Source organism: Idiotropiscis lumnitzeri, chromosome 10 (assembly GCF_059441095.1).
Source record: "Idiotropiscis lumnitzeri isolate Australia: NSW breed Sydney's pygmy pipehorse chromosome 10, RoL_Ilum_1.0, whole genome shotgun sequence".
Taxonomy (NCBI): domain Eukaryota; kingdom Metazoa; phylum Chordata; class Actinopteri; order Syngnathiformes; family Syngnathidae; genus Idiotropiscis; species Idiotropiscis lumnitzeri.
This window is the reverse complement of record NC_142400.1, coordinates 9,997,036-10,017,468: the sequence shown is the minus strand read 5'-3', so window position 1 is coordinate 10,017,468 and position 20,433 is coordinate 9,997,036. Positions and strand designations below refer to the sequence as shown.

At 38.6% G+C, this 20,433-nt stretch overlaps 4 protein-coding genes across 7 annotated transcripts; all 4 read right to left on the bottom strand.

Annotated features, from left to right (window-relative positions):
- Positions 1 to 455: 455 nt before the first annotated feature.
- LOC148329090 (peptide YY-like) lies at positions 456 to 6,051 on the bottom strand. 2 transcript variants are annotated; one of them, XM_088306586.1, is made up of 5 exons: positions 5,982 to 6,051; positions 2,717 to 2,859; positions 2,429 to 2,603; positions 2,256 to 2,345; positions 456 to 1,314 (listed from the first exon to the last, which is right to left on the bottom strand). In XM_088306586.1, exons 3-5 carry the CDS (start codon positions 2,587 to 2,589, stop codon positions 1,290 to 1,292), a joined length of 276 nt encoding a protein of 91 aa, XP_088162712.1. In that variant the 5' UTR covers positions 2,590 to 2,603; positions 2,717 to 2,859; positions 5,982 to 6,051; the 3' UTR covers positions 456 to 1,289. The 2 variants fall into 2 exon arrangements, with proteins under 2 accessions (XP_088162712.1, XP_088162713.1); XM_088306587.1 differs by lacking the exon at positions 5,982 to 6,051 and having other exon boundaries at positions 2,717 to 3,015.
- Positions 6,052 to 7,173: 1,122 nt separating this feature from the next.
- On the bottom strand, positions 7,174 to 9,130 carry malsu1 (mitochondrial assembly of ribosomal large subunit 1). Its single transcript, XM_088307183.1, has 4 exons — positions 8,755 to 9,130; positions 7,914 to 8,089; positions 7,736 to 7,817; positions 7,174 to 7,637 (listed from the first exon to the last, which is right to left on the bottom strand). The coding sequence occupies exons 1-4, from the start codon at positions 9,065 to 9,067 to the stop codon at positions 7,483 to 7,485; spliced, it is 726 nt and encodes a 241-aa protein (XP_088163309.1). The 5' UTR covers positions 9,068 to 9,130; the 3' UTR covers positions 7,174 to 7,482.
- Positions 9,131 to 10,197: 1,067 nt separating this feature from the next.
- smpd5 (sphingomyelin phosphodiesterase 5) lies at positions 10,198 to 14,617 on the bottom strand. Of its 2 annotated transcripts, none has more exons than XM_088306895.1 (8): positions 14,477 to 14,617; positions 12,272 to 13,399; positions 11,554 to 11,629; positions 11,339 to 11,479; positions 11,170 to 11,259; positions 11,033 to 11,096; positions 10,796 to 10,955; positions 10,198 to 10,606 (listed from the first exon to the last, which is right to left on the bottom strand). In XM_088306895.1, the coding sequence occupies exons 2-8, from the start codon at positions 13,325 to 13,327 to the stop codon at positions 10,514 to 10,516; spliced, it is 1,680 nt and encodes a 559-aa protein (XP_088163021.1). In that variant the 5' UTR covers positions 13,328 to 13,399; positions 14,477 to 14,617; the 3' UTR covers positions 10,198 to 10,513. The 2 variants fall into 2 exon arrangements, with proteins under 2 accessions (XP_088163021.1, XP_088163020.1); XM_088306894.1 differs by having other exon boundaries at positions 14,284 to 14,509.
- A 1,298-nt stretch (positions 14,618 to 15,915) lies between these two features.
- On the bottom strand, positions 15,916 to 19,371 carry grinab (glutamate receptor, ionotropic, N-methyl D-aspartate-associated protein 1b (glutamate binding)). Of its 2 annotated transcripts, XM_088306897.1 has the most exons (6): positions 19,012 to 19,367; positions 18,800 to 18,903; positions 17,779 to 17,979; positions 16,871 to 16,999; positions 16,645 to 16,788; positions 15,916 to 16,304 (listed from the first exon to the last, which is right to left on the bottom strand). In XM_088306897.1, exons 1-6 carry the CDS (start codon positions 19,238 to 19,240, stop codon positions 16,152 to 16,154), a joined length of 960 nt encoding a protein of 319 aa, XP_088163023.1. In that variant the 5' UTR covers positions 19,241 to 19,367; the 3' UTR covers positions 15,916 to 16,151. The 2 variants fall into 2 exon arrangements, with proteins under 2 accessions (XP_088163023.1, XP_088163022.1); XM_088306896.1 differs by having other exon boundaries at positions 18,800 to 19,371.
- Between the last annotated feature and the right edge of the window lie 1,062 nt (positions 19,372 to 20,433).

Below are 20,433 nucleotides of genomic sequence, written 5' to 3'. Positions count from 1 at the left end.
TTAATTTCTTTAATTTTACCTTTAATTTCAAACAGAGAGATTTTGAGGCAAATTCCACGTATGTGGATCAGATTTTTGTAAAATTCTTTATTAATTGTGTCACCATAGCATTTTTTATTTATAACTGTTGCTGCCTCTTGGCCAGGTCTCCCTTGAAAAATAGATTTTAATCTCAATGGGATGCTTCCTGGTAAAATAAAGGTTAAATAAAGTACATTTTATTTTATTTTATTCCTCTTGCATATTGTAACAAGCATTGCAATGTCACATTTGACAATTTACATTTATTGTCGAATTGTTCATTTACACAAACAAGATGGGTACCACGTTGTCTATTTTCATATTTATTTAAAGAAAATACATAGTAGACATAGAACAGTATTTCTCAAACTTTTTTCCACAGAGTACCACCATAGTGATCAACAATAAAATACTGTAGAGTAGCAGGTCCAAGTGTTCATAAAAATGAGACGTTTCATTAAAAAACAAAAAGAAAAGGATAATTTAACATGATAGTAGTCCACCCTAACATTATGGAGAACATAACCCATGCATTTATGAAAATAAAAATAATCTGTACTTCAATAACGATTCGATTAATTACCCAGACAAGTTAAATTAAAATTACCAAAATAAACATTAACTTACAAACACCTCATAAATATGAAATACAAATGTATTGCACTAAAAATGTCAGTACAACTGATTTGTACATTGGTAGGGGTTTGTTTTGTCTACTATGTAAACTTTTACACTTTGAGAATCACTGATATAAAAAAAAAATCAACACACGCTTGGATATTGTGAAATGTTACAAAATTCAAAATCAAATTTACATCATTGTTAACTTAGCCACAGCCTCATGTATATTAACGACAATATATCAGGAAAAACTACCACCTACTGTGAATGAAGACATTTTCATCATGAGAAATATGAATTACAAAACGAAATGTATGGGTGATACTAACAAGAATACGACAACAATGATGAATGGAAATACAAAACGAATGCACATATTATTATTCACAACAGTTTCTCATTTTTGTATTTTATTCCTGTCCCAAACACAAAACACAATCCAATGGTGTGCTGCAGAACCAAAATATCACAGTACCGCAATTTACCACTAGAGGGCATTGCCTAGTAAGGGACTCTGCATATTGGGCCACCAGAAGATGTGGATAAACATTATTTACAATATACATGTACTTAAATAAACACAATATTTCATGCGACACGATTGACAGTCAACCCTAAATGAAAAGTTTTAAGCAACTCCCGAATCATCACCACATGGGCAGCTCATCATACCTACAACACAACAAAGACACAAATCATAAGAGTAGAATAGACTAGAACCAATTATTGTAAAAACAATAGAAAAAATGAAATGCCGGTTAGCACCCTATTCTTAGTATTAGTTTGCAAGTATCAGTGCATTTCTTATATTAAATTTAGGAGCACTGTATTTATTTCCACTGCAGTACTCACACTTCACCAATAAAAAGTGTGGTTTTGAATAACGTATAACCCATATATGGTCCATGAAAGCATTGATGGTCGTGGTGTATTTTTTTTTTCAATTCTTCTGTTCAAATTCATGTGTAAGGGGTCAAAGATCTGGCCGAGAATGAGTTACATTTTGTAATTAAGAAACAGCAACAGAATATCTGCCCATCCTTTGATGAGAATTGCCAAAAAGTTACAAAATATTGATCAAATGACGTCTAAAAAAGTGGCAAAAATGTAATCCGTCCATCCATCCATTATCTGAACCGCTTCTCCTCATGAGGGTCGCGGGCGTGCTGGAGCCTATCCCAGCTGTTTTAAGGGCACTAGGCAGGGTACACCTTCAACTGGTTGCCAGCCAATCGCAGGGCGCACAAAGACGAACAACCATTTGCGCTCACACTCACACCTCGGGGAAATTCAGAGTGTCCAATCAACCTGCCATGCATGTTTTTGAAATGTGGGAGGAAACTGGAGTAACCAGAGGAAACCTACGCAGGTACGGGGAGAACATGCAAAGTCCACACAGGAACGTCCCGCGCCAAAAATGTGATACCATAAAACTATTTAAAAAAAAACAAAAAACAAAAACAACACATGAAAAAAACGTACATTTATATTTTTTATGTGTTGTAATTTGTGTTTTAATTTCTCGCTAATTTATGTTACATGGAAAGTGCTTTGTTGTGAAATGCGCCATAGAAATCAAGTTGTATTGTATTGAATGTTGTTGCAGACCATACCTGCCATAACTGGAGCCAGGAATAGTCTCTGTGTTCTCCTTGACAAACACATCAGAAAACATTGTGTCTGGAACGTCTCGTTTTCCATACCTGTTCAAGGATAAGAGCCAGGCATTCTGTCAATCGTGCACTGCCAATAAGAACAACAACAACACAGTCTCCGTGTCACTCACCTCTGCCTTGTAATGAGGTTGATGTAGTGTCTGAGTGCAGAGTAGTATTTGGCCATCTCCTCAGGGGGTGCTCCTTCTTTGGGGGTGACAGGCTTGCGTGGATACGCATCAATGCCTGAGTGAACACAAGCCAGCAAGCAGAGAACAACAACCAGCGACATTCCAGCGGTGAATCCTGGATCACATCAAAGACACAAAAACTTTACAATGATAACATGCAGTAATCATCCAGTATGCAGATATTTAAAAAAACAAAAAGCAAATAAGTGATCCTCCTAAAGGACATACGTTGTCAGAGGATGAAGATTGTGCTGTCGGATGACTTCCAATGTTTTCCAAGCTCTTCTATCAGCCTCCCAGTGCTTGAAGCCTTTTATAAAGGGTGTGTCAGATGGGGGAGGTGGCAAATTTCACTCCGTTTAACAACCCTCCTGAGGAAAATCCAACGCCTCATTCAATTAGTAATCTCTGCTAATGACACAAATGTCAGTATTTTGAGACTTTATGACTGAATAAATGCGTCAGACACCAAATAAGATAACCTTTCCCACGTTCTCACATGTTGCGCATCATTTCACGTGAATCACTGTTATGAGCACAAGTCACACATGGCGATTTATTTGCCATATGGAATCAAGCCTTTTGAATATATTGCACCGTTTTCATGATTTGTTTGTATATATATATATATATATATATATACATATATATATATATATATATATATACATTTATATATATAAACATTTAGCTTTAATGGCATTTACCATTTAAGAATGTGCGCATTTTGTGCAGAATTAAGCTCAATTTTCAGGACGCAACAGTATTAGGACAAAGCGACAGTTGCAAATATAACACAAGCCCAGACTTTTTTCTAAATGTTAAGAACATTCTTGATCTCAAGCCAAATGGACCATGCTTATTATATACGAAAAACAAAAGAGAGGTTTGCAAGAGTCATAAACAAGCACCAAGTGAAGGCTGCTTCAATGAAGGCTTGAAAAAGAGTCTCCTGGCGACAAGTTGGTGATTTCCATTGATTCTCGACCTTCATTGATGACAAAGGGGTAAAAATTTTGTCTAATGGTATTGTGTCTGGAGGCCTAAATTCAATCAAATTCCTAAAAGTCATATATCAGTGAAAGCCCATCGATTAAAGCTGAAATTTCAATCTCATGTTATTTTTCCATTTCATTCATTTGAGAATTCACCATTTTCCAGAAAATTATATTTTCCATATTATATTCACTGCGCAGATGAAATACTACATGCGAGCTTGCTGACAGCACGGACATTTTTGGCTAATGTTAGCATTTAATAAACCAAAAAAGTGGACCTTGATTAAGCAAAATTATTCAGTCAGCAAGATGATCATGTACCGTTAAACAAATGCCAAGAAAATGAGGCAAACGCGTTTTAAGAGCATTATTATCGTATTGGTTTGTGTGCAAATAAGACCAAAGAGTTTCACGATTCTGCTACATTTTTATGATTGACAACAGAGGCACTTTATAGTCACTACTATCTTTGTCCAAATACTTTTGCACCTCACTGAATCCACCATACACTACAAAATTGCGGCCGGGTAAGTGCATTAGAGTGCAGGGAATCCACATGTGCACCAGAGGATCAATACCTTCTGAATTGCAGCCCAGCAAATGTTGTGTTTTACAACATGATCAGCTCCTAAGCAGCCAGCGCCCATTAAGACATTAAACTTAAATGAATTGCACAAACACTCACCGGCTGGCGTACAATTGATTTCAATTTGCAGCTTTTAAATATTAAATAAGAAAATGAATGGGTTGACTCAATCATTACGTGTAATGTTGGCAGAAAGTGGAAAGAGGAGGGTTTTTTTTTTTTTCCAACCATAAGAATGACGAGCTTATAAAAATGGCTGATGATGATATGTAGTCACATTAAGTAGAAAAGTGATCACTTTCTGCTCTAGTGACGAAAGCGCTGAGCCTGTGTGAAGACGATTAATCTGAGGTAATCGCTCAACAACAATAAAGTTACATAAATTAGACAAAACCATGCGTGTAAACAGACTTGGCCAACACGTCAGTGCAGATTTGAATGTTTGCACGGCCATCCAGACACACAACAATTGAAAACAATAACGCAAAAAGAGTGCACATTACGCCGAAATCATATAAAAATGGTCAGTACTCAAATGTTTGAGGTGTAGGTAATGGAGGTCTCAAAAGCTTTCTGGCCACTTTAACACAACTACTTTGTGAGAATGGGAAGAGCATTACGGTGGATTGGCGGAACAAAGACTTTGCAGCAAATGTGGCAAAAAAGAACCTTTAACCTATTTTGGTATTTAACAATAAAACAAGCACAATACAATTACATGTTTGCATTCTTGTGCGCTATTAGAATAATAAAATTGAAATACATTGTAAGATTAAAACAATTCTGCTACCCCTTTTGACGAGTGGGCCTGCATAGAACATATTCTTGTAAAGAAAATTTTGGGGTTGGACTCTGAAAACTGAACTGGTTGCCTTCTAAAGTGTGTATCGCGTACTATAGAAGAACGCGAGTGCAGTTAGCAGTTGGAGAGCTAATGATGCTTCTCCTTGGCTAAGCCGCATTCGTCTTTCCAGGTCATAAAAGCAGCATTTGATTGACAGTTGACAGTTGCGCGGGATCTGGTTTAAGTCCATTCAGCCGGGACACCCGCAGCTTTTGAGAGCGGAGGTAATTATATGATTTTTCACAATTTTGAACCCTCATTTTATATACTTGATTTTTTTTTTTTTTTTAATATTTGGCTGGCTTTTTTAATATCATTCTTCGTGACGAGTATAATTTACAAAACATTTATTTTCATTTTATATAAACTTTAAATAAGCTAAGCAACATATTATACTTGGCAATTTTACATGAGACCAACTACAAAACTAGATTATCAAACGGCGACAATGTCAGCGTGAAAATTATTATTATTATCATAATTATAAATTGCTAATATAGATTTTTGCTGCAGCTTGTATCGGACCTCATTTGATTGCACCTAATTTTGTGGCCAGTATAATTAAAGATGCATAGTTCGTAAAATACACACATTTCTGTCATGCTTGTCCTATTCAAGGTCACGGGGAGCTTTTGCCCCGCTCAGCTGACTTTGGATATAGAAGTCAAATTAGATCCTGTTCTGGTTGCGAGTCTATCACAGGAAATATAAAGTAGAAACACAAACGATTATTCGCACTCACATTCGCAAGTCACTAAGTGAGACCTGAACACATGCCGCCTGACCCAAAGTCAGGCAAGTGCACTACGACTCATTCGTGACTCACTAATAGAAACAGTGTGAGCAAAAAGTTTGGCCAACATTTCTGCTTTAAAATCATGCGGCTGTCTTTAGAAAAGTAATGAGCTGTGGTGTCATAAGTGAAGAAGCCTCATTTTTCTTTCACAGCACGTACGTAAACACTTGGCCATTAATGGGGATGACGAGAGTTGCTCGAATGACTGCAGCTAATGACAACACAGTAGCACAGATGTTCAACCAACATTCGGGTGAGGAATGTTTTACCTTATCAGTCCATTCTTTTTCCACATCTTCGGTCAATGCTGAGCGTTGGTGTACGTCATTCATCTTCACATCATCCTATATGAATAAAGACCGAAGAAGAGAAGGCGCAAAGTGGGGTCCTAATCACTAAATTCATTATTTGGACATTTTGCTAATGTTCTGATCCAGTGTGACTCACAGCAGGTCAATGAAACAGAACGGTCACTTGCTAGGCCCTGGATCGTTTAGGTTCTCGATTCTTAATGATAAAAATGAAGTATTACTTATATAAATATATTTTTGGGAAGTGAAATCTTACCAAATGCATTAATTATACTAAAACATAAATACATTTTATTGCTACATAACTTTTCCTTACGCATGAATATGGTTATTTGTCTTTTGATATTGGCCATTATAGGTGGTACTTGGTGGAAAAGGTTTGAGAACGACTGATCTTCACCCTCATACGCTGTGGTTTGCAGTGAAACCACTCAACTGTCAATCAAAAAAAAATTACCCATCAATAAAATATGTGCTCTTAATATAATTCCTTTTTCATAAATTGCTATATGCTAGCAAGATTTACTATTAAGCAAAGGGTTTGATGCAAAAAAACTACCCAGACAAGTGGGATTTTTTTTTCCCAGTGCAAAGGGCTCTCGCATAAAAATTACCATTCAGGGTTGGCACAAAACTGCTGAACAACAAACTCACATTTAGTGAAATAACTCATTTTGTGCCTTTTTTTCTTTACAAAAATCAACTCAGGCAAGATGTTTATATTATTGAAGTTCTGTTTAACCTGCCCTCATTCGAAATCTGCAAAAAATGATTAGACCTGCCTACTCATGGTTTGGTGTAGGGGCATATAAGGGGAAAAAATTGGGTAGGGCGCACTCAGGCTGCACTGTGAGTTGCAGTATATCTGGTGTACACACACACACTATGAAAAAATTGATACAAATAAAAATAAAATGCTTATAGTTAGGGGAGAGGCAAATCATGCCAGTCGTGCCACTGGGTGCCACTTTGGCCACACTCCCCTGTCCCCCAAAAAATTAGGGAAAGAGAAGTAATGAAAAACAGTTTAACGCTATCTCACCACAATTCAGTACTACATAATTTTTCAACTTATACATCATTTTCAGTTATCCTCAAATATGTATACTGTATTTAGAAACAAATCTATGATTTCTCTTTCCACGGACTTAAAATAAAGCAGTACAGTATACATATTGTTAAGGAGCATTTGTTAATGTTATCCATCACCATATTGTTCATAAGGTGCTAAAGAGTCATTACTGTGTATCAACATAACCTAAGACGGATTTAGAAAAATATGAATTTATTTTAATACGTCAACACAATTTGACAAGCAATTTTTCAAAAAAAGCAAATGCATGCTTGCAATTTGCAAATGACATATTATACGACGACATAATATAATGCGTGAGTCATCGAGACGTTTGCATGAGCAGTCCTGAACATAAAAAAAACATCAATTTGAAAATTAGTTTTATCATTTGGTGTCTTCTAGGTCATATATGAAATCTTCTGGCAGCTTCTCATCAGGGATTCTGCTTAGCTGCTCGTCATAAGAGCGCAGAGTCCACAGTTTATCCAATTCGTATACCTCTCTCACCTCTGGAAGCATGAAGTGAACAACTAAATTGCCTGCGGGACACAAAAGGCAGGGAAAATTTACACCTGCAAGTGCAACCCTGAAAATAATGGACTTTGTGTCAAAAAATAAAAAAGAATGTTATACATACCAAAGTCAATACACATCCAGTCGTCTGCAGTCTTTCCTTCAATCTTAACATGAGCATCGTGAGCTTTCTTCATGAATTTGTGCTAAACGATGTGATAGTGATTGTTTAGAAGAAAAAAAAAAAAAAGACGCTTTCTTGGAGGTGTCAGAATTAAATTGCAAAATTGCAGGCCACTTACTACTTTAACGGCATAAAGTGCCATTGCGCGCAGGTGTCTCGGTGATACGCCGCTGACAATGATGAAGTACTCTGTGTATTTGATGTGCTCAGGTACTTTAATCACACAGATGTCTGCGGCATTTTCTTGACGCAGGAGCGCCACAAGTACATCCAGGTTGAACGCCTCAGCAGACCCTGTAGATTAAAACAGCCATGAAAACAGCTTTTAACCGGAAAAAATACCTTTTCACTTGCTATGGGAGCTGCAACGATATGCTCAGAAACCACCACCGTGTATCTCACCGAACACTTGCTGGACATGGTGCACAAGTGATTGAACGCATACTTAAGGTACTACATTCTTAAAGTATGAGCGTTGCTCTGCCATCTTGTGGAGAAATACTGATCTTATCAATCTTGCACGACATTAACAAACAAATCATACGTTATTATAAAATACAATTTGGCACCTTATTTACTTAGACATTTTATAAATAGTGCATTTTTAAATACTTCAATTCAATGAATCCAATAAGTTTTTAGCGACCTTTTTCAGTTCCAATGTATCAATGGCATTTCAAAACGCGGTTCTGAGCTGAAATAAAGAGATACTTTACCACAAAATTATAAAAGCAGACCTACTTATTCCCGTTCCTCTAAATATGCGATTTATGAGAACAGGAGAAATGAGGAAAATGACACCATCCAATCGGCAGACACTTTAATGTGAATACTGTAATTACTTTTTCACCGCTACTCCAATTCCACCAATCTTTGCAATGAAGGAAATTAACATCTTTTAAAACGCCCAACAGCATCAAATTACACCCCTCGGTGGATATGATGAAATTTTAACTCACTTTGTCTTGAATGACGCTCGTCATTAGAGTCGCCATCCATCTCGTGTGATTCATCCCGAATAACGTCAGTCCTCGTCACTAAGTGACTGCGGCCGGTGTCCATTTCTGAAAAGCATCTTTTTGTGTAAAAGTGACAAGTCGAGTCACGGTGCATTTGCCAGCATGGGGTTAAATGTGTGGTGAAATGTCGACGAATGAAACGTCTATGACAAGGAACTTTAGCGACCAAGCACAGCCTTGTGGAGACACGACTCTGTTCTACTAATACTCTACTTGTACATACTAGTGGGTTAATACACTTAAAAATATTCATTCTTAGAAATTAGTGCAGTGGGCCACCGATAACCTTTTACTGTGTACCAGATAAACACGGAAGTAAAATACGTGCTTGGATTTTGATTGGTTCGCAATTGTTCTTCGTTTGCTGCGATACACAGGCAGACGCTTGTCGCCCCCTATCGATTACAACTGAATGGAGCGGCAGGTATTGTTTTATATACAATTCACTATCTGTAAAACAAAGGCATACAACAAATCAAAAAAATCATAACTCAAGGTATGTCTTAAAAAATAGGGATATTTATTTAATAATATAGGGGTATTAAACTTTTGTGGGAATTTCCGGCATGAACCAAAAATCGCGTTGCCAACATAACAGGCTACTTAAATAGACCTCTTAAAATTTTCAGCGTGCTTGTATATTTTGCATAATTACGTAATTCATTCAACACATTCAAATGGGTGTTTTCCAAGAACGCTCACTTTAGTCTTTCTGTGACACTTACAGAGTCTCAATGGCAACCTGCCTCGTGATGCTTTTTTCTCAATTCAATTTAGTTCCTTTATTTTTAAAAAGGGACAAAGTACATTAATCAACATTTCTTCCGAAAAGTAAATGCACTCGGCTAAGAGTCAGTTTTCATTATTAGTCCCTTTGCCAGATGTTATTAGATGGTGACACTCTGAGCTCAGTGGCCATATCCTTCTTGAGAAAATCCTATTTGAAGCCACACTAATTCGAATTGAATCAAAAAATGCATTGGTCCATTCATGATCAGACATGATCAGAATTTTGCTAACGCGCTCCTGGATAGCAAATAATATGTCATAAAAGTACAGAACCAAGTCCAGTTCAGAATGTTCCAGTCAAGTTGAGGGTCAATTAAGTTCACCTGTAAATGCTATACAGTTTTAGTTTTATCCTGAAATATCATGCGGAAGCTGAATATCACAAATTCTTCATGACCACTGCAATTTAGCCAATCTGTTTTGCTTTGACTTTTGAATGAAGTCTCAACATGTGGTGAGGTTGAAAGTTAACAAGTAGAAACCAGATTTTCTGGTCATGCCAGCTCATTGGGCCATGACAGAATGTAACGTCTTTAAATTATATATGAGCAAGAAGCGTCTCAGAGTGTCAATAGTGAAATAGCAAAATAGGAATTGCTGAACAATAATCACTGTTTATTTTTGTAGATAATTATTGGAATGAAATAAGTATACAAAAATCCAGAAGCCTAAATGTACAACATTGAATAACTTAAGTATCCAGAGAAACCCATATCACCACCTGAGATTTTTTTTTTTTTTACAGATATTTCTAGTGCATCAGCATTACATTGCCAAATCAAAATACAAAATATGTAAACATAAGACTATTATGGCTATCCAGCAATGTACTTTCAGTACATTTTGTTCCCTTTCTCTGAAAATATAATTGTTTATATTTGTTCTAAGTTCTGACTTATTAATAACAAAGTCAAGAGTCCATTCTGACGTTCAGTCTCAAGCCCACAGGAATATGATCCGTCAGGCCCGCCAGCTGAGTTATAAATGAGACCTCTTCCACTTCCTAAAAGAAGAAGAAAACGTTTAGTTGTCATTTTACAAAGAAACAACGGAAAAGTGTGACCCGTGTCAACACGTGATACAAATGACTCATTAATAGCGTTTATAAAGTATTTTGTCACTTGCACAGATTGGTGGAATTGGTTTAACAAACAGAAGCGCAGAATGAGAAATGTTAAGAGCAGCCACGTACGGTTTGGCAGTGCTTGGAAATGGACTTTTCTCGGAATAAGATATAATCAATCCTTCGTCCGATCCATGGCTGGTCAGTTTCGGGGTAAACCAAAGGCGAGCCTGCGGCAGGTACCGGCGGGCTGATGTACCACTTTCTCAGCATGTCATTTTCCAACGTTCTGCACAGATACACAAAAAAATTGTTTTCTTTGCATCATTTTAATTACATTGGTAATTCAGAGCATGTGAACGTTACCTTTGTAGGTTTTCTGGAGTGTTTACAGCATCGTCATACAACGTTGGCTGCTCTAGCAGAGTTCCTGTAATGACGATTTAAATCATTCTACATTCAAGTGGGACATTGTGTTTTGTCTACGCGAAGCACGTACGCACCAATGACCCAAGGCTTCTCTTTCCCTGGCCCTGCTCTGCAAGGGTCTTTATATTCCTCAAAGAGACCGTGATTCTGCTCCAAGGTGTCATCTAGACAGACAGGAGAACAGGTTGATATTAAAGTGGATGAATTGGGGGTAAATGGAAATTGCAGGCGAGAAAAACACACCCGGTGAGCAGTTGTCAAAGTTAAAATCTCCACAGAGCACATCAAAAACCACTTCCTCATCAGGCCGCCTGTTAGCTGTTTGGAAATGGCCAATCCAATTGGTGACCATGTTCAGCTGCTCACAGCGGATCGCTCCTTCACCTGGTTCAAAAGGGGACATAACGTTCGAGGTTGCTTTTGTATGTTGTCAAGCTTGGTCTGAAAATGTCTCTTACCTTCTGGTGCATGAAGGTGGATACAGTTGAAATAACCAACTAGTTTTCTCTGCTTCGTATTTTTCCCGATCAACACCTGTGAATAGAACAAGTGGGTTTACATACTCGTAGCACAGAGAAAACTGATGCCCATTAAGTCACCATTGTGGAATTCAAGTACATGTTTTGTAAAAATACGCCTCTACAACTTCCATCATGCATGAGATCATCATTAGCAAAAGTCAGTGAATAGTATGCTTCCTCAAAAAGCGTATCTATTTCACAAAGCACGTTACATACGTATTACGTATTTTGTGTCTTGAACTGAAACAATCAATTGGGAATATAAAGCTGCTAGCAACGACTGATAGCGCCCCCCACTGATGGCTAGTTGAATTGCAATTAGATGTGAATTTATGGATATCCTGTACAGTACATTGTTTTGATTTTTTCCCCCCACATTTTACTTGAACAATTTCTTTTATACACTAGCAGAACCGTCTTCATGTTACTTAAATTATTGCCAACACAGTATAAAAGGTTTTATGATGGAGGCTGTTGGATTGGATAATTAATAAATGCCCTGGAAAAGAAAAACTAAATAGGAATTGAATCAATGAGCAAATCCAAAAATGAAGCCGGCCACTGCCAAGCTATTCGGCCGCCAGGTCTAACGGTTATGTGAGGCATTGACTATTTTCTTTCAGAGCCAATCTAACAAACAACAGAAAACAAGTACCTTAGCGGAAAGAAGACCCTTGGCAGCGAGCGCGTCTTCACCTCTGCTGTTAGGAAAGCAGTGGTACTCAGCTTCCATGATGGGGAATCGGCTGGCCAGGAAGAGGCCGCTGTTGAAGAACTTAAAAGAGGAACAGCTGCAGGGGGGTTGGCAGGCGTACCCTCCAATGTCGTACAGTATATGTGCAAACAAAGGGCTTAGCGCATGGATGAGTTTCTGTGCAGCCCTCTTATCAAACACCTCCTCTAAACAGAGAATGTCGACATGGGCGGGGAACATGGTGGACACTTCCCATGGCACGTCGTCTGGCTGGCCGAGTCCCTGAGAGAGCAAAGCGCGGGGGGCGCTGCGCTGGCCCGTTCGCCCCTGATGGTTGGCGTTCTGGTTTGAGTTGTGCTGGATGGAAGCAGAGGGCTCTTTTGTATCCTCGGGTATATAAACCATGTCGCAGTTGGAGTTTGGAATCGAAGCCTGCTGGTTTGTAGCACCGTATGTAAAGGTGTTCGATGCGGGGAGGATACTGTTGGAGGGGCTGAGCGTACCGCAGCTGCTGGGAGAGTCGATAAAGATCCGGATATTGGGTCGGCCCACACCCTGAGCGATACATTCGCCAATAGCAGCAGCCCTTTGCTGGGTGTGTCCCAGGTTGTTAAAGCGAGCCAGACCGTCGGGCAAAAGACACAAGTTGGCCGAGGCGAAGACGAACGATGCCTTTCCCTCCATCTCCAAGCCCCTGTGCGTCTCACTCTGGAGTGACGCCGACTCTCGGTGGTAGCAGAAGGGTCTGCGGCACGCCTGGAGCGGGGCCCATAGCAGGAAGCCCAGCAAGGCTACGGGCGCGGTCACCACAAAAAGAACAAAGAAGGCGATGGAGCCGAAGAAGACCTTGAGGGGGTAAAGGTAGCATGAGGCCTTTTGTCTCCGCTCGAGGGTGGTCGACTTGCACACGGCAATGAGGCGGTCGAGAAACCAGAAACATGGCAGAATCAACACCCATCCGGCTGCATGGGTGACTGCAGCACACCGGTTGGGGAACGGGGACGTCTGCAGGGCCATACCGCAGGACCCTTGGCTTTTAAAAACCCCAGCGGAACAAAATCAGGTGTCGCCTCATTTTGTTTTTCTCCACTGGACAATAAAGAAAAGAGAAATAAGACACACGTTATGACATTGCATTACAATTTAATCTCGTTTTAAAAGACAAACGATGGCCTGTACATCAACTGTCACTGTGGCGGTTCACTGGCCTTTTAGATAAACACTCTAGTGACATGATGACTTTCAGGGAGCAAAGAGGAAAATATGCTATTAATGAGTCTATAATCCACCTGTTTTGTTTAAATTAAAATATATATTTCTTCAAAATCTGATCATTGATTCATTCGATGTTATTTTAGTATGTATTTTGGAATGCAGGAGAAACCCAAACAAGCAGATGGTAAGAACACAAAAACACAAAGGACATACCACTCCCAACCATGCTTGATCAAAAAATATGCATCTACTGCCGTTATAGTTTCATTTTAAGCATACTGTAACGTGCGTCACAAAAAAAAGCATGCCAGGAAACGATAACGTTTTACTTTTACAGTCAACAGCCTTTTTAAACAAGTCAGCTGAATGCAGGGCGGAACATTCAAACAACCAGGAAGTTGCATATTTACGGTCATCAGTTCAAACTTGGATTCATTCATCATTTTTGCTTTCTTATGAGTTGTATTGCTGCATTACATGCTGCTTGATGACTGACGACTCAAACTTGCTCGTTGCGCTTCCGACTGACCATTTCTTCCTTCTACAGGTGTGGACTTAAATCACCGCTCCTGTTGAGGTATGCTAAGCTAACAATGTTTTAAACACAATTAAACGATAGTTAAACGTCGCCGGTGCGCGACCGTGTGTTCAACCTTCCCGACACATCCCGCAGTATTGTCAACGCACGTCTGCGATGTGCAAAGTAATGCCAAGTCGGCGTAGGCTAGCCTCAGACGGCTAACTCAAGACATTCCTACCTTGTGGCAGGGAACATGGGGCGGACCGTCTCCACATCACACAATTGGAAAACTGTACGCTACATCTTGGCGTAATTGTTCAAGTCAGGTAGTCGCGTATCCAATAATAAACTCCACGTTTAAAAAAAAAAAAAAAAAAAAAGGAATGACCAAATTAATGAAGTGGTCCAGATCTGAGGAACACTTGACTTACCATGTTCTCAGTCCCTCATTATGGACCGAGTGAGCCGAGCCGTTATGACGTCACACTGGTGCTTCACCCCGCGTCACGTGACCTCACCTGCAGCCAAGTAACGAAATTACCTCACCCAAGCACAGTAGACACTTGAGCAATGCAAAAGCTCACAACTAAGTTCCCATTTCTTCATTTAAGTTTCTTCATAAGACAAAATACACCTTAGGCTTGATTAGATAACATTTGTTAGTCCCACAATGTGAAAGCTCAAGCGCTTTCATTTCATTAGAATTAACGAAACGATTAAGTCATTATTAAATGTTAAATGCATATATAATTTTATTTTATCATTTACAAGAAATCAATTCATTTATTTCACAAGATAAATTGAGTTATTTTGAAAATATGAATACAATGACTTGACTGTTCCTCAAACCTTTTACACCAAACAGTACCACCACAAAAAATAGTACTGTCTCCAAGTAATGACCAACATTAAAATATACAGTAGTAACATAGTACTGTTCATCAAAAAATGAGTAATGAATTCTACTTGTAATTTTTACTGTAAGCCACTGTGACATTAGTTTGATAATTAGCACTCAATTAAAATGTACTCCACACATAAGACGAATAGAAATTGTACCTAAATATTAGTTTGAAAACAGGTGCAAAAGAATAAACACAAATTTATTGTACTCTACCTAAAAGGTACATACGACTGAACAGTAATTTAAAAATGTACTGTACTTGAAATGTAAACCTGTAAAAAAAGAAATGTGTGCAATAAGCATAGATAAGACCCTCGCTCATATATTCAATTGTATTTAAGTTTTAAATGGAGTAAAGTTTGAGTTTAATTTGGTGATTGTACTATACTGTTAACGCTTGTTAGATCAGATCAAAGAACTGAGCGATCTTTGCCCACCTATGCCCTAAGTGCTCATTATTCTAAGAGTTGTAAATTAATGCATTTTAATGAGTTTAAGCACAAATAAAGGCTGTGTGATGCAATGTTTTTGTATCTCACTTGTCAGTAGAAGTGTGTACCAATTGTGATAAGAAATGAGTCATGGTCAAAGTACAAGTTGAGATACGTATGAACCAACGCCACAATTTAAACAAAGTTTTTCAGGACCACTGAATAGGATATTATAAAGTGAAATCCATATCAAACTTGTGATTGTCGTGATCATACTGCATAATACTTAACGTTTTTAACCCATCAGCATGTCAGATTTTTTTTTGTTAAATTAGAAACGATCAAACGATTATTGGGTTGGCAATGAACTCATTACACAAGATCTTGTGATCATGTTGCATACCTTAGCATTGCTTTGCTGAAACTTAGGTAACATAGTATTTGATGAGCTATCACTTTTAAAGTGCATTTATAGTTACTTTATAGTGCCATGCTGCCCTTATACATTTCAATAAAACATATTTTTCAACTGTGATGAACTTAAAGGTTTAATGAGGCAAAATATTACAATCAATTTACATATTCCTTCATAATAGTATCATCACGGAATAACATTTTGATTTTGTAAAAGGCCAGGTGAAGAAAATACTATTTACCACAGTAGTCAGTGAACACAATTAAAAAAAAAAATGTAGACTACAAGACTTTACTTAAATGAACACAATCAGCAAAAACAACATTCTGACATGATTTTCTCTCACTTTCTTAAGTTCAGCTGCCCCTGGCCTTTCCCAAAACAGCAAGAATGTAGATAAAGACGTTGATGATGTCCATGTACAGGTTGAGTGCAGCAAAAACATATTCTTCAGGATGCAGGGACAGTTCCTTGTTGCCAAGCAGCAGCTGGGTGTCCACTGCCAAGAACTGTAACAAATGGACAAAGCAATGCAAAAATGTTCACATACATCTTGTATATGTGTTGTGTATTTATTGCATAAAAAGCTCATCTGCATTTTTGATTGGCTGTTATATCTGCGACATTGCAGCAGCATTTAAGGGGAAATTAAAATTTTGGATCACAGTGAATTTGTGTGGCCTAATATCTATAAATAACACAGATTTTTTTAAGTGAGACTTTAGGGACAGTGGTAATCAAAATAATATACAAAATAAATAAGAATCACAAACCTCCAACCTCTACCACAAATTAGCAGGCAAAGGGGTGTGTGTGTGTGTGTGTGTGTGTGTTTGCATGAGGACTTACACAAGTGAAGAGCAAAGCTCCCAGTCCAGCATAGAAAATGTGAAGGATCCTGTTACGAATGATGATGCACAGCAGGCTGAAGAGGATGAGGACAACCAAGCAGACGAACATCACACCATAACAGGAAGTGAAGTCATACTTGGTCTGTGGAGGGATGACAAGCATGACATTGAAGTTAAACTGCTCCTTAAACTAGTAGTGCTGCATTTAAGTGGCAGATAGAAACCTGGAGCGAGAAGATGACCACTGTGAAGCAGACCACCGCTGTGATGCCCAATGCTATGACCACTATGTCCGTTTCATGGAAGCTGGCAATCATTCCCACCATATATGACATACTGAGGGTCAAGATGGACTGAAAATAAGACAACATACTTGTTAGTTAGGAAAAGCTTACTTAAACATCTGAAATGGACTTAAGGTTAATCAGTGTCTGGTAGCTAGCATTTAACACCAGTTTGAATGCGGTTAATTCTGAACGCAGACATTGTGGTTATAAGAGGGTGTGCACACTTGTGCAACCACATTATTTCAGTTGTTCATTTGTACTTTGTCAATTGAGTTTTACTGGTTATAGGTGACATTAACAGTGGAAAAAGTTTGGAAAAGACTGACAGTATCTATGTCTTATTTTTTACATCACAAAACCTTGGCATTTGAACAGGGGTGTGTAGACTTTTTAAAGTCACTGTATCTAGCTTAACTGTCAGTGAAAAAAAACTTTAAACCATTGTTCTTACTGTTACAACTACCATAGATATATGGAATGCACTACGTCTGAAACCATTTTAAAAATGTAAACAGTGGTACCTCCTAGTATTTTTTAGTACAAACAACATTTTTAAAGGAGGAGTCAACTCAAAAATGTCTTTACAATAATATTTTGAAAAAAAATCCGCCCAGTTTTCCTATCTCAGGGTGCGGCCATTTTGCTACTTCCTGTTGACTGAAAATGACTTCACAGTTGCTGAGGGCTCAGGTTAGAACCAATCACAGCTCAGCTTGCGCTTGTCACATGACCCAACTCAGAAAACAGGTGAACATACTTTTCATTCAAGAATGCACATCATCTTAAAAAAAAAAAAGACACTGTTCACCAGTTTGAACAAATCAATTAAAAGAATTTTGGCTTACTAATGCAATCAGGTTCCATGGATGTTTCCTACGCAGGTTTCCACAGCAGCTGATGGCGCACATGCACACAAAGAATGTGACGTAGGACACAATGTAAGGCCATACGTTATTCTTTGCGAACACCTTGATTTCGTCCACAAATGTGAAAACCATCACAAAGGCGAACGTCACTGCAAGTTGAGCAGTAAGCACCAAGAACACCTGCAGGGTGAAAGAAGCAAGTGGAATTTGATTTCCCTAAACTTATCTCAGGTCATATCAAAGCTAATGGCACATGTTTCACTTAGACTACATGGAAAGAAATGAGAATTTTTTTTCCATAAGGATTTTTGAAAGCATGCCAAAACCATGTTTTTTCATTGAGCCCTGGTGCTCCTGCAGATGTGCAATTTGGCCACATGGGGGCAGCATAATACAGTCATAAAAAGAAGAGACTCACAACTAGGCAGCCCAGCAAGCTTCAGTAATATCAGGAGCTTTTTGCACAGGATAAAGAATACACAGTATTGATGATTACTGTCAGATTATCAGTCTACATGTGTTGTTTCATTGCACGTGTTATAAACACAGCCAGGGAGCCTATTAGTTACCCTGTCTATGGCATTTTTTATTGTCGTTGCATTCAACTAGTGGAGAGTTGAGGTGATGAGGGTGTTTTTAACACACATGTAATTCTCTTTGTTTCATGTTTAATTTGACATTGAACTTTAAGTAACTTCAGTTCAGTTTGCTGCCCTCATACTGTGCAAATTTTTTCTTGCAAATCCCGCAAGAAATTGAAAAAAATTAGTCAGGCCTCGGGTAAGTCAAGGTATCGCTGTACTATTTTGTGCCATTTTTGGTGGTGTCCCATGAGATTTTAAAATGTAAAACGTGTGCCTCCGGCTCACAAAAGGGTGGGGGAAAAGTACATTAGGATCCGTACTGTGTCTATTCATAAATAATTCTACTTGTTTTTTGTTTAGCTGTAATATTTTCCCACAATGGTCCTTCTCATCATAGTACACTGCCCCCTACCTACCTTACGAATGAAAGCTCTTCTTATGGTTTTGTTATCTAATCCATAACCGAAGTCGTGGTTATCATGAAATGGTGGAGGGTCCTCCTCACTGTGGTAAGCATCACCTGAAGTGTCAGCCACCAAACCATAAGGGACAATAATTATATTCACGTATTTTGAAATCGACTGGGGGGGAAGGGTGGGGGGACAAAACACCACGCACTTTAGCTTACCGCTTATGTTGTCGTGAAAGCCATAGGTAGGTGGAGAATACGGGGAGGATGCTTTGTTACTCATACCGATGGCTCCAGGTACACCAGGCCCAAAAGCAGCAGGCGGAGGTAAAGGGAGACCCCCGGAAGAGCCCACGAACATGTTCGGGCCTGACGCGGGCGCGAACGACGTCTGCGGCGGCGGGGGTTGCTCGTCCAGTAGAGTGTATGCAGTTTTATCCGTGGCCATTTTCTGCTGCAACCGATTGTCAGTGTCCTTTTCGTTGTTCAACTTACCCGCAGACCGTCGCGACAAACGTCTAAGAAAACAGTGCAGTGACGTTAGGGTCACGTGATTCACTCACTTCCTGGTGTCGTAATTAAAGTGATCATTCATCCATTGGTTTTCTCTACCTCTCATGAGCAGCTCCAATTATTTTACTCGTTACTGAAACAGAGATGAGCTAACTACAAAAACATTTAGCCAAAATAATATGTGATCAGCAGTGTTAGTTGTATCATTGTAGTAGATGTAAAACATATAAAACAGTCAATGAATTAATGGAGTTTTGCGCAATAACCAGAGCTGGGCAGTCCGTCCCGGAGGCGGAACCGTCCGGCCCTCGCATTACCTTGATGCACCGTAATGCACAGTATTAAAATTCGCGATGGCGGCTTGCTTCACTCGCCTTTGCGTGTGGGGTCTGGCCTGAAGGCAGTCAGTTAAGTATTTTGTAAACAGAATGGTACCAAACGTACCGTACAAATGTTAAGTGAAAACAAAATTTGGGTCTTAAAATATCCTGTTTCCAAATATCACATTTTAAAGTAAAACAATATATCTTCCTCATTGGACAGTTTTAGTGCACTTTTTTTCACCATACAAAATATTGAATGAATTCAGAGCCCATTAGGAAAAACACACGGAATGAACTTTTTGTTGGTAGATTTCCCTTTATTTCACATATAAACTTAGAACTGTACTCCTTTTATAGATTGTAAAATGCAAGGAAAAATACCTCAGCACTTCAGATTCAGTCAGATGACAACAAATGCTTCAAGTTCATAAGCTTCCTTATCAAAGTGGTCAAGTATATAGAAATAAAAAAAGGCAATATTTAAGAGTCTACGAGACAAACTACAAATCTACAGAAGTTATTGCTACTGTTCCACTCATATTTTGTTCTATATACAAATTGTAGCGTTGTTTTAAACATCCAAGGCATGCTCTCAATGAACGTTGTAGTGGACCTAACTAAACACCAAACACAATGTTTTATTATTGTAAGCTTCCATAATAAATACATAAATAGCATAATTTAAAAGGCACATTCGGAAACAAAATGAAAGATTCACATACGAAAACATTTTTTGCTGAGCTTGCTTGATGTGCAATTGATGTGAGGAAGGTGAGTGCCTTTTTTCCCAGCTTCAGTCTAGTCA

What these genes read in the sequence shown, in the direction of transcription:
- LOC148329090 (XM_088306586.1), bottom strand. Translation starts at nt 2,589, where the DNA reads ATGTCGCTGGTTGTTGTTCTCTGCTTGCTGGCTTGTGTTCACTCAGGC. An exon ending in AACCTCATTACAAGGCAGAG is followed by an intron (nt 2,346 to 2,428) that starts GTGAGTGACACG and finishes ATCCTTGAACAG; the next exon opens with GTATGGAAAACGAGACGTTC. An exon ending in CCTGGCTCCAGTTATGGCAG is followed by an intron (nt 1,315 to 2,255) that starts GTATGGTCTGCA and finishes GTTGTGTTGTAG; the next exon opens with GTATGATGAGCTGCCCATGT.
- malsu1 (XM_088307183.1), bottom strand. Translation starts at nt 9,067, where the DNA reads ATGAATATTTTTAAGTGTATTAACCCACTAGTATGTACAAGTAGAGTA. An exon ending in CGAGCGTCATTCAAGACAAA is followed by an intron (nt 8,090 to 8,754) that starts GTGAGTTAAAAT and finishes TTTAATCTACAG; the next exon opens with GGTCTGCTGAGGCGTTCAAC. An exon ending in CTGGATGTGTATTGACTTTG is followed by an intron (nt 7,638 to 7,735) that starts GTATGTATAACA and finishes TGTGTCCCGCAG; the next exon opens with GCAATTTAGTTGTTCACTTC.
- smpd5 (XM_088306895.1), bottom strand. Translation starts at nt 13,327, where the DNA reads ATGGCCCTGCAGACGTCCCCGTTCCCCAACCGGTGTGCTGCAGTCACC. An exon ending in ACTCCAGAAAACCTACAAAG is followed by an intron (nt 10,956 to 11,032) that starts GTAACGTTCACA and finishes GTATCTGTGCAG; the next exon opens with AACGTTGGAAAATGACATGC. An exon ending in TTTCCAAGCACTGCCAAACC is followed by an intron (nt 10,607 to 10,795) that starts GTACGTGGCTGC and finishes TTCTTCTTTTAG; the next exon opens with GAAGTGGAAGAGGTCTCATT.
- grinab (XM_088306896.1), bottom strand. Translation starts at nt 19,240, where the DNA reads ATGGCCACGGATAAAACTGCATACACTCTACTGGACGAGCAACCCCCG. An exon ending in CATGGAACCTGATTGCATTA is followed by an intron (nt 17,000 to 17,778) that starts GTAAGCCAAAAT and finishes TCTTATTTTCAG; the next exon opens with TCCATCTTGACCCTCAGTAT. An exon ending in TGGTCATCTTCTCGCTCCAG is followed by an intron (nt 16,789 to 16,870) that starts GTTTCTATCTGC and finishes ATCCCTCCACAG; the next exon opens with ACCAAGTATGACTTCACTTC.